At 36.6% G+C, this 12766-nt stretch overlaps 1 protein-coding gene across 1 annotated transcript; it reads right to left on the bottom strand.

Moving 5' to 3' along the window:
* Positions 1-314: 314 nt before the first annotated feature.
* bin (biniou) lies at positions 315-9893 on the bottom strand. Its single transcript, XM_036359170.2, has 4 exons — positions 8544-9893; positions 3127-3400; positions 2660-3059; positions 315-842 (listed from the first exon to the last, which is right to left on the bottom strand). The coding sequence occupies exons 1-4, from the start codon at positions 9602-9604 to the stop codon at positions 571-573; spliced, it is 2007 nt and encodes a 668-aa protein (XP_036215063.2). The 5' UTR covers positions 9605-9893; the 3' UTR covers positions 315-570.
* Positions 9894-12766: the final 2873 nt, after the last annotated feature.

Below are 12766 nucleotides of genomic sequence, written 5' to 3'. Positions count from 1 at the left end.
ATATATAAACCTATTCGCTGAAACGTTTTACAAGTTCCAAGTGGAAGTCCGAAACTGTAACTTTTGTTAGCAGAACTTTTCGATTAGTCAGTGCAATCTCCGAAGAAATTGTGCAGATCGAGTCACTATAACATATAGTTGCCATACAAACTGGCAATCAAGTTCTTATAGGGAATATTTGTAATTTGTGAAGGGTATCTATCGATGTTAACGTTTTTTCTTGTTTGTATTAATGTTGCCGCCAGTTGATTCCTAGATATTGTCTGTACCCCTTATAATAAAGTTAGCTTTAGCTACTCCAAGTGGGCAATAACTGCTTTCAATCTCTTATACTTTATTTAAATCTTTATATAAGCCCTATATTTAAATTGTAGCTACAAAACTTATAATGCTGTTCTTATCAAATTAAATTTTTCACACAAACAAATAAAATAAAATTAAAGTAATTAAATTTGCAAATAAATACTAGTTTACCCTTTCAGGGATTATTTGGTGCTTTGTGATTGGAGCGGCCACAAGCTCTCCACTCTAATAATAAAATACATTAATTTAATTTTTCTAACGGAACTATTAATTTGAGAACTTGATATGTTCATAATAGCCGCCGCCATTGCCGTTATTGCTCCCGACTAAATGCTGGTGATGCAACGGCGGCGTAGACATGGAACCGGACGAGGGTGGTGTCATAGAGGGTAAGAAGATGGGCTTCCGATCGATAAGCGCCGCATTACCCATTGACGTTGAACTGGGCGGCAAAGGTGGTGGTGGTGGTGTCATCGCTGAATGATGATGCTGTTGTTGTTGATGTTGGTGCATGTGTGAGATGGTCATTGAGCGCAAGCCTGAAATGATAGAAAATATAATAAAGAAAGGGGAGTAAGTAAAATAATTTGTATGACGAGGCACAAAGACGGCTCTTCTGGCATCAGTGGTGCACTGTAACACCAACAATGGCACTCAATGTCTTTTTGTACTATTTGCTTTTGTCGCAATCGTAGGAGTTCTTACCGGGCGTTGTCCAATATTAATATATGCGGTAATGCAAAATTGTCGAACGTTAGTTGTCAAAGCTTTAAGGAGTTTTAGGTGCCACAACGGCCCGGCGTTCTAAGCTGTCCAAGTGAGATCCCTCTTAGGATCGATCTCTTAACCTTATCCAAAATTATCAAATCTGTACAAAGGAAGGTGAGGTGAAAATATCGAGGCTCTTTCTTCTCTATTGTCCAACATTTACAAGACTGAGGTTAAAACATCACGGTAGTAATACTTTCGGCGAACCTGTTGACTTTTAACATGCTCGAAACGCTATGTCGGTGTTTATCATCAATTTTTAGTAGTTTAAGGCATCACAACAAACCAACGCTTTTAGCTTTCCAATTGAGATCCTTTTAGCCTTACTACCCGACGGCGCCGAATAAGACTCTGACTTTCGTTTTGACCTCACGTGGAAACAGGCGTGAGATAAAAAGAGCACCGATTGAAGATGCGTGTGACAGATGAGATAGTAGGCATCCCAAAAGACGGAGTGGGTGAAATATGATAGATAGATGATTATTTCAACCACGTCACAGTTCGTTTAGTGACCATCGATGAAACATGGGTTCAGTGGTATATACAAGAGACCAAGAAACAGTGGCAACAGTTCCGTCGGTCGGAAATGTGATCACCATCATTTGGTGAGATTCACATCGACTACTTGAGAATCTACATCAACTGCTTGGGGAGGGAAAAATGATCATAGAGCTCTACTATGTCGAATTTTGAGCCAATCGACGCTGATTCGGCAAGAACAAGTCCCCATTTTGCGAAAAAATAACTTCTACCATGACAATGCACTAGTTCACACTACCGCGTCCCACAACCATTTTGACAGTATTCAACTATGTACTTTTGCCTCATCAATCGTATTCTTCAGATTTGGCCACTTGCAACTTCGTATTGTTTCCAAACATGTAAACTCACTCACCGGATCGAAATTTGAGTCGAATAATATGGTTATTGACACACGTTTTTTTCATATGGGTTAATAAAGAGAGAGAAGTATCATCGGGTGAAGTGTATTAGGCTGAATAAAGACTATGTTGAAAAAGATGCAAATTTTCAAAAATTTTCATTTTGTAGACTAAGTACTTATCGGACCGCACTCGTAAATGCATATACATGTATGTATACAGAGATTAAAAGTAGCCACGAAGGGAACTTGGATTCCATACGTCATCTTCGGCTACATCAAAAAAGAGTTGTCAAGTATTAAAACGATTCTTATTTGATTGCCAAATCGCACATATGCCGGTATGTAAATATGTATGTGTAGTATAGCTAAATGCCCACAAACAAACACCCTTACATATCTACATGTGCGCTGCATGAAGTGTGATTATCGGCAACCTCGACTTACAGCGCCAACACATGGAGATCATAAAATCTTACAAATCCGCACCATCAATCTTAAGTTTCCTCACAATTCAGACACTCAGACACTTCTACAGTAGTTTTATGGTTCTCTCTGGCGCTTAAGACACATTTTAGATATTTGATTGACATGATCGCCATGAAATTACAGCAATTGTAATGTATGATATGTGGTGTACTCAACAGACGATTTCATCGTCAAATTCACATTAAATAATCGCACTTCCGCGCTTCTCCTATAACTCACCGTTATCAAGGCTGTAAGCGGCGCTTGCGCCACCTCCTACGCCGCCACCGCCACCAGCCGTACTGGCGTATGGATAATTGGCGGCCACCATGGTTGCTGTCGCATAATCCAAACCCGGATTCGAGCTTTGAAGCGCCGTCGAAGTGACATGCGAAGGGCTGCCCGAGCCGCTCACCAACGCCGAGGATGTCAGTGTGTGTGCCAGTGGCGGCGTGGCGCTGTTGTTGTTGCCGCCATGCAGCACCGATGAAGCGGCGGCTATATTTGAATACTGTGGTAGGGTCTGTGTATGGGCAGCGTGTGAATTCCAGGAATCTGTGAATGGCGCTGCAGCGGCAGCGCTGCTGGTAGCGTAATCATAGGAAGCATACGGTTGTGTGGCGTAGAAATTGGCGTTGTCCTTTTGGTAATAGAGTGAATGTTATTTATGGTAGGTTGTTATGTATGTTTGTATGTCATGTGCTTACCATGCTAGGATCATAGGAGGAAGTTGCGTAAAATCCATTTGTACTTGGGTATGATTTCACTTTAAGCTTCGATCGATAACCGCGCGGTCGCCTACGCAAACTAGCTTCATCCTCAAACATATACGCTGAGTTCTGTTCAATGGTCCAGTAATTTCCTTTACCCGGCTTGCCCACACTCATACTCTTCGGCAACTTTTTAAAGCACTCATTTAGACTAAGATTATGTCTCACTGAGTTTTTCCAACCCACATATGGACCGCGAAAGAATTCGAATCTGGAAAATTAAGAAAAATTCGTTATTCATAGGTAATCCTAAAAGTCAATACAATTTTCCTCCTCTCCTCTCTTATGGTTGACTGAAACCACATATTTATTATTCACTTGACAAAAGTTAAAAGGACTCCCGTTATTTCTTTTTTCTGTAACTCTGTTACTGATATAACTTACAAGATATTTGATTAGTTTTTGTTACTCAGCTTTAGGTCTCGAGATACTGAGTGGCTTAACTAAACTAGCAGGATGAAAGCAGAGAAAGGCTTTTTTGCGTTGCTATGGCAATTTGACAGTCCATTTCGTCTTTTACGATCGAAAACATATCTGATCTTAATGGAGGTAATACATATGTTAAAGTAAGATCGATCAAGTCACTTTGTCATAATCACGAAAATTACATCTAATTTTCCGATCGCAAAGAGTAAACAAGTTTAAATCGGCAAAAGCGTAGAGGACATTTAAACAGGGTTATTGCAAAAACAATACATATTGCTGTATTTAACACTGATCTCCATATGCCAGCTATTTGTTTATGACGCGAAAAGTTTGTCTGGCGATTTTTAACATGAAAAAAGAATTTAACAACGAGTTTGCTTGAACAGACGTGTTTTGGAGAATCTAATTTATCACGAACACAAATATTTGACGTCGTCCATCAGCTCGGTTAAAAACATCGAAAAAGTTAAAGAAACAAAGCTTAAAAATTGTCGTTTTATCTCTCTGATGATATGGATCTCTCTTATGGATCGACTCAACTCATTTTGACTAATGTTTTGAATATGAAGCGTGTCAACGACTAGACTAGAGGTCGCGCATGATATGCTTGAGAAAGTAGCTAGCTGAGCCCAACATTCATCAAACGCTTCATTATTGGTGACGAGTCATTGGTTTGTGAGTATGATGTCGAAACTGTCCAACAATCTAGCAAATGGCGCTCCAAAACTGAGCAGAAATAGAAAAAATCAAAATTCGCCACTGATGGCCATTCCAACGGCGCCTTATAACAACTGTATGGAAAATTGGATTATGCGTTGGCATGCTTGTATTGTAAAATTTCAGCAAATTTAGTTATTGTCATTATAATAAGAGAGATTGAAAATTAAATTAAAAAAAATATATATTTTCCATGAGAAAATGTATCGTCTTAATCCAAATTAGAAAAGTTTAATACACATTTATTGAAAGAAACAACTTCTTAAGAAACTTATTTTTTTTTGATAAAAAATAAGTTATTTACATGTGCTCTTGATCCTTTTAAGAGACAATGGCAATCAATTTTTAGAAGAGAATGTTGTTCATTTTCTTCAGATCTCAGTTCTTCCTTATTCGTTTTCTGAATACTAAATGATATCATATTATGATACAAACATATTATACGCACACATACAAATGTATTTGGAGGCGCCCTAATTGAAATTTAAGCTAAACGCTTATTTTCCAAGAAACCTGAGACGGTCCGAATTTGAAGCTTTGATTACTTCAACTCTTCTGTAGCGTTGTGACAAGCGTGTAGCTGACACCAAGGCACACAAGTGCTCCGAAGAAATGTGTGACTTTCACACATAAAGTTAAATGGATACTCGAAAGTGATTAAAATTTCTCAAATTGCTGAAATTAAAGTGAAGCCAAAAAGCCAAGTCGGTATATTTGTATGTACATATGTATGTATCCGTGCCATTGCCTGCACTGGGGGATGTCCAAGCCGTTCTGAGCGCCAGTCGCTCAAATGTTTACTCAATAAAAAGTTAACAAAAAAGAAACGATAGTTTTAACAAAATCAATAAATAAATCTTTATGTAAAGTGCGGGCTTTTAGTAATGTCCCACGTGGTTGTTGTTGTCGCTCTTGTTATTTATTTGTATATGTTTATGTGTAAACATTTGGGGGTTGTCACAAGCACCGTGGGTGCCACTTGGCCCCAAACGATTTAACGTGTGTGTCCACTTCCAGTTTATTTATTTTTGTGAGTAATAATTTTAATAAAAGTTCATATACACATACACACATACACATATGTATGTATGCCGCTTGTTGTGTATTAGCGTATTTCCGCTGAATTAACAAAAGTCAACTCTGTTCATCCTTACGCTAAGACGCTTCAGCGCAAATTCTATAACGATACTTTTTAGAACTATCAAAAAGTTATATATGAAAATGTCGCATATTTCATTAAATAATTCCTTCAATAAATAAATTGCAATAGTTTCACCTCAAAGGCGAATTTTCTACTCCAATTGTTATTGTCAATATATGATTCTACATGAAATAACCGATTAATCTGCTTATCGCACAACTATTCCAATGAATCCGAAAATTGTATGGCTAAGAAGTATCAACTACACAGAATACCTTCAAATTATGTAAGCAATGTTTTTTGCCGCTTCTACAACAAAAAACTTATGCGCTATCGAGCTGAATAACAAATTTTTGCCATCAAATCAAATATACTTTTGTATTAATTATCCTCTGAGCATTATCAACTGAAGGCCATTTTATCTCTCAAAATTACAAGAATATGGTGCTATTGACTATATATATTTCATAAATGTCTCTGCAACTTCAATCTCCGTGTCTAAATTCGAAAAGCCGAGCTTTTCGCTCAAGTGAGTGTTAGCTGAAACTCTGCCTACTTGCATTCTAACATTCCATGAATAGTTATCTATTATCCCTAAAAGAAATTGCTAATGGGTTCACCAATGCACTTTAATTTTTTTGTCAATCGTGATGGACAGTTTACATATCAACTGACCATCACTGTTATTGTTAAATAGTGACATCTTCGAATTATATTGCTTACATGTGTAAAAATGAAATAGCTGAATGCTTTAGTACTGTGACCACTGATAGTTAAATGAACAGTAAAATGACTGTCAGTGTTAACGATTTTTCCGAAAACAAAATTTGTATACGTCGAAAAGAGACACATTTCCATAGGAGTTTCGGGAAACAGTGAAATACCTATGTAGCTGTTATTCTGTGCGATAAACCAAAAATGTTGCGTGCTTCTGTGCAATATCAACTTATGTTTTATTAAAAATAAATAAATAAAGAAGGATATTTCAAATATAATATACGTAAGTTATTAATAAGTTTCAAATGAAATTATATTTTTACTGACAAATGCCAGCTATGACAGATTTTCAGTTATAACTGACAATTTTCAGCAATGATGGATTTATGGTCAGCAATGACTCAGAAAAAGGCATAAGAGTGAGCAGCATAGACATATGTGAAACAATTCCGAATACTCGTTTTAAAATGTATACAAATATTTTTAGATACATTCCCCAATTAATGAAGAATACGATTTTTGTCGAAAAAAAATATTTTTTTTGTTTTGGGGAGGTAAATTTTTAACCATTTCGTTCATTATCTGTATGTATCTATACAGAAAATAAATTTATGATTTTTTTTAAATTTAAATGAGCTTGAACCAGAAATATCTTGCTCACATTCAGACACCTTTGAGCGGAGGACCTTGAGGAAATTGTCTATAGAAGCAACGGAATTTTGATACATGCATTTGATGTTTTCATATGTAATAAAATACCTCTTCACAAAAACTTCCTGAAAAACCAGATTGTTTAAATTTACAACTGAGTATAACCCCTAAAGTGCTTTATTCAGATGTCATTCTTTGAGCTGAATCTGGTATTCGTCATCATGGTCTGGCTTCATATGTTTATCAGCTTTTTAACTACATATCAGATTTTTCTCTTTGGCTTTCTCAGTTTAAAATTACATATTTCAAAGATTTATCCCAGGTGGTTGCACCCCTATTATGGAATATTTATGCTCAAATTGTGGTCTAAACCAAAGCATATCATTGGCCTACACATATGGTTAATACATATTAAAGAGAGAGAGGCCATCCCCTTGTCTATATATCAAAGCTAAGAAGATAGTAAGAACTGGTCAAAAAAGATTATAATTTCTGAACGGAAAATTAACTGATCTGAAAATTATCAAACTTGTTCAGCTATAAAATGATTACTAATTTGTTATTTTATTGAGGTTAGGTTAAATTTTTTTTACAACGATAATACAAGCGAATAAAAAAATAATACTTTCAATCTTAACTTATTAGACAATAAGTAATTTAATATGAGATGAGTGTATAATATTTTTGACCTTAGTGTGGTAATTGACAACTTGTGGGACATCGCGTAATAAATTATCATTTACTTGAATTGAAAAAGGCAGTCAGCTCACTAATTGTTGTAGACTATTTAAAAATACTTTTTTTTCATACATAAACATTTTTCGTGTGGTAAATTTGTTTGCTCATAATGCTTGAGCTTTACTCTCCTGCTAAAAATGTACGTGTGAAAGCAACAAAGTTCTACATTCAATTTTACAGTTATTACTTCGATTAGCCACTCTCGAAGGTTTTGACGATTTGATACTGATATGAATAAAATGAATATGAACATTATCCGATAATAACAATATGATGAAGAAAGATAGCTTTCTCGATTTCCACTATGAAAACTTGGTTTCATAAAGCATGATAAACGATTATTATTTAGTATGTTCTCTCATTTTCTTACACAGTAATTTCAATTTAATTTGACATAATAGATTGTCATATCGTCACCTATATTAATCTTATTGAGTAATTCGGTCTAATTCAATAATCACAACTTAATCAGATGATCTAAACAATAAAACCAAGATTTGGAAGGTCTGTCTTTTGACAGATTATTACTTCGAAACATATTTGCGGTAAGACTTTGGTTAGTAGGCGAATAAAAAAATTTTAATTTAAAAGAATAAGGAAACTTTAAACTGTGCTAGAATAGGAGAATATTATAAGAAATAATGTCTCATATTAAAATCCACTTTGAATATAATTATAGAGTAGACTTAAGCGCTTAATCTGCTTCTTAAAGTTTTGTTTCATTTTTAATTTTTATTAAAAAAAATTTTTTCGCCTACAGAAATTCGTGGTTTCAGTTTAATTTTATTATTTACTTTTCCATGACATCTTACCAAAATGTTCGAACAAAAAAAGGGTATATAATTATTTAAAAAGAATTCTTGAGAAAAATCGAAAAACAAAAATTTAACGAAACAAATTTGCCCTAAACATTATTGATCTTTCAGCCCTGAGTTTCACAAGTTTATTTTAAATATTCTCTTACCTTTTCTGCAGAAAACTGTAGATTTCACTAAGCGTTAGCTTTCCCGTTGGAGACTCCTTAATTGCCATCGCAATCATGTTGATATAACTTAATGCGGGTTTCTCAGGACGTCGGGTGCCGGATTTTTTCGTCGTATCTGGCGGTGTAAGCTCCTGTGAAGATGACGAATTCGACTGTTGTTGTGTCTGCTGCTGCTGTTGTGTCTGCTGCTGCTGTTGTTGTTGTTGACCAGCCTCACTCTGAGCGCTATGCACCGACTTAGCCGGCGAGGAACTATTCGAATAGGACATTGTGTCGGTGGTGGAACATAATTGACCGGAAACGCTATGCGAACTGGTTATAACACCTGACGGCGCCGTCGACGAACTTGCCACCGATGATATACTGCCGACCACATTTGGCATGCGTTGTAGAGATTGTGTCAAAATATCACTGGAGCTGACCGCTGCAGACACAGGTATGGCGGACGGCGGTGGCGGTTGTTCGCTCTCGTTGTGCGGCAAATACTCGGATGTATTGAAAATCGTATTACTCGAACAATACTTGATGGTCGGTGTATAATGTGAATTCATGTCCACCACTTTCGAGGCGATGATGCGCTGTTGTGTGGCTGCATATTGCTGCAGCTCACCGTCCGTCGGCACTTTAAGACCACCCTCATTGGGCGGTGATGAATTGGGTGATAACGGTATCAGCATGCCAATGTCACTCTCATTGTTCGGATGCGGTGAGGCACACATAGTGTGCAATGATGTAAGACCATAGGACGCAGCTTCCGAAACATGCACCGGTTGCTGCTGCGTCATCATGGTCGCGTAGTATTTGCGATCGAGGTAATTGAGATCGGGTTTCTCCTCCTGCAATTCGGGTGACTCCTGTGGCATGCGCAGCATTCCGCTTTGATCGGCATACGTTAGTGGCGTGAAGTTGGTCGTGGATATGATGTTCGATGGCAAATTACGGTAGATGCTATTGTGATGAGGTAAATGTGTGCTGTGATGCAGGCCATTATAGCCGGTCGTATGTCCATTTGAATCCATAATTTCTTCGCTTTTGATCATTTTATTTTCATTTATACGAGTTGGTTGGCTCTTTTAAGCACTAAACATATGTGGACGGAAATTCAACGGAACTTCGCTATAAATTTTTGTTTTTCACTTTCAGCTCGTTCAGAAATTTATATTTTTGCACAAATCCCCTGAGCTATGTTTTTACGTTTGTGTATCCTATAGTTTTCAATCTTTTATCTGCACTTTTTCGAATATGATATTATTTTATTTCACTTTGTACGTTTGTATCGCTGCGAGGTTCCACCATTGATGTATTCACGCGTTTCGGTACTTTTCTCTTTCGCTATTCTCGATCAACTGAATCTAGTGAGGAATGCTTCTTAACCAAAAAATCTTTGCACTAGTTACGCTCCAATTACGCCAGCCGCGTCAGTCGCGCCAGCGATCGGTGATCGGTTCGTTGAGTACACACATCCTTTCCGCAGTCGCAGCGCGTACGAGCAAACTCACTCGTGGCCGCCATACGTCGAGCCACCGGTGCCGAGGTGCTGCATTTCGGTGCCAATACTGTAGTACCAGTAGCGGTGGCGACGCCGGCTGCGACAGCGACGACTACGATGATGTTGGTGGCGTCGCTTCTCCCACATCGAAGTCTTTTGTTTACATTTGGCTAGCAAATAAGAGCATAAAATACAATATGTACGGGGCTATTCCACAATACTAATTACATCTCTATATGCGTATGTATGTATATATGTGTATCTATGGATTCACAAACATATGTACATATACTATATGTAAGCGATTTGCATTCAAGTGGCGATCGCTTCGAAATTGTTGCTATAGCTATACTTGTTTGTATAGGGCTAACACATGTTCGCCTTTTTTTGAACAGAGTTTTTTCTCAGAGGATTGTATAAAACGGCGTCCAAGAAGAAAGCAAACTGCACGTGTGTGTTATCATCGAAATATCTACATATGTATGTCTGTATGTAAATATATATGATTGTTTGAAAGCATCTTCAGCGTATGTATTTACATACTTATGTATGTAAAAAATATAAAATATCCCTAACCCTTGATGGCCGGCGATTAAAAAAAATTTAAATATACACTTTCTTATGAAGGTGCTGAAACTATAAAGCAAAGATGGAAAGCTCATTGAAGTAAAAAATTCCTTATTATAGAAACCTTCAGAATTCTTAAAATAACTATTAACTACAAATGGTTCTTCTTCTGATTCTTTATTCACTCTGTAACCCTGATTTCGATCATATCCAAAAAAGCACTTCATTCGTTCGCTTCCACCAATTGCAAACCGAATATGAAGGCAAATCTTTCTCTATTTGGTACTTTTAATGCAGAGCAGGTCTCCCACTACCATCTTGTACCGGATTGAATACTTTACGAACAGGAAACTTGTAAATGTTATATCAGATTCAGTAGATCTTATGTGTCATTCAACATTACTAACGCTTAAGTGTCCTTTTCACAGAGCGTTTTAATCGAATACATCGATTGGAAAGAGAAAGCACTTATTTATAAACTGCTTACTAAATCTAAAGCGCATTTTGTTTACAACAGTAATTATAAGCTAGCTTTTGCTTGATTCCAAGATACCAAGAAAATCTCATCTTCTAATATCTTAAAGTCGTTCACTAACAGATTCATCCGTCACAAACGTCGTATAATATCAAACGGTTTAGAATAGTTCTATCATACTTCCACTGACGTTCTCATATTTCTAACTGTTATATTTCAAAAAGAGAATTGCATTAGAACTCTAGTAGGAGTTCTAAGGGGTTTCTGTCAAATTGGCAGACATGCCAGCAAACTAGGAACGCCATATAATGACTATTGTAGAATCAGAAGATAGAAGAGGAGAAGACTATAAAACATCATATATGCGAATGTAAAGCTTTGAAAAAGAACCCCAACCATCGCATGCACAACTTTTTGTACTGATGAAATTCGTCAGAAGTACGGGGTGGTTCAGCGAAGAGACAATAGAGTGCGGTGATTTTTGTCTCGGGGTTTCACAACGGGCCTCCTTAATTCCTAGGTGCATCGTTAGACAGCCACTTTAGCTACCTATTTAACAAAGTCGTATAACTTTGCGAAGTTACAAAATTCAGACAAAGTGGTAAGGCGAGATTTTTTGTAACGTTAAAAGCTGATTTACAGTCCACTAATGGATTATTAATGTCAGTGCACAGCACCCCAAAATACTTACCATTGTGAAAACAAGTATGCACAAAAAAGTGTACATCTCGAAAAATCCAATAAATCAATCCATGATATGCAAAACTATGAAACACGGTGAAGGTCTTGAGGCTCTTTATGTATCGCGGTGTTGAACCACTGGTAAATATTGAGAGAGGTATAGATAAACTTATATATTTTGATATAATCAATAATGAAATAGATCTATGTTCGATTTGGTTTTGCCAAAAAATTGGAATTTTGTAGTTGCCAAGGATTCTAATAACAAGCGCGAAAGAAAAATTGGTTTCAGAAGAAAACATTTCCCTTCAAACTGAATGATGCTAAGCCAAAAATTCGAATAATGTCGATGAACTCTGCAACAGAGCACAGGAAAACTTCTACTTCACTCTGTTGCTGTATTTTGGAAGAAGGGTTATTCCAAAATGCGCTAATCAGGTAATCAATAATATTGAAAAATTCCTCCTTATCTGCACGATAGCCTCCGAATACTATTGTGGAAAGGCGATTCCAAAATTGGCTCAGAAGGCGCGAATATGTCAATTCCCGAACAAGTTGTCTAAGTAAGGCCTTTTTTGAGTATTCTAGATTAGCTTATAATATGTTTAAAAGACTAAAGTAATACCCTAAGTCTCTGTCCTCCAATTTAGCTATTATCATATGATGGAATTTGATTTATAGCTGTACAATCAATTATTCCATCTACCTGTATATTTGTATTAGCAGCTGTAAAAACGGCCGGTTTAAATCGTTTCTTTCTTGAAAAAAATAAAAAAATAGAAAAGATAAAATCATCTATTGCAAACAGCTGCCACACAAACTGACCAATAAAAATCAAGTTCTTGTAAGGTCTCTTTCGTATTGGTGAAGGGTATTTATTACAACCGAATTCGATGCAACCGAAGTTAACGTTTTTTTTTGTTATTACCTACAATCACCCCCTCCTTATTTTTGCTTTCATTTTTGTAATAGTCTCTTCCGTTTTTAATG

This window comes from Bactrocera oleae, chromosome 6 (genome assembly GCF_042242935.1).
Source record: "Bactrocera oleae isolate idBacOlea1 chromosome 6, idBacOlea1, whole genome shotgun sequence".
NCBI classification, from domain to species: Eukaryota; Metazoa; Arthropoda; class Insecta; order Diptera; family Tephritidae; genus Bactrocera; species Bactrocera oleae.
Note: the sequence above shows the minus strand (reverse complement) of the source record. Positions and strands in the feature narration are given on the sequence as shown.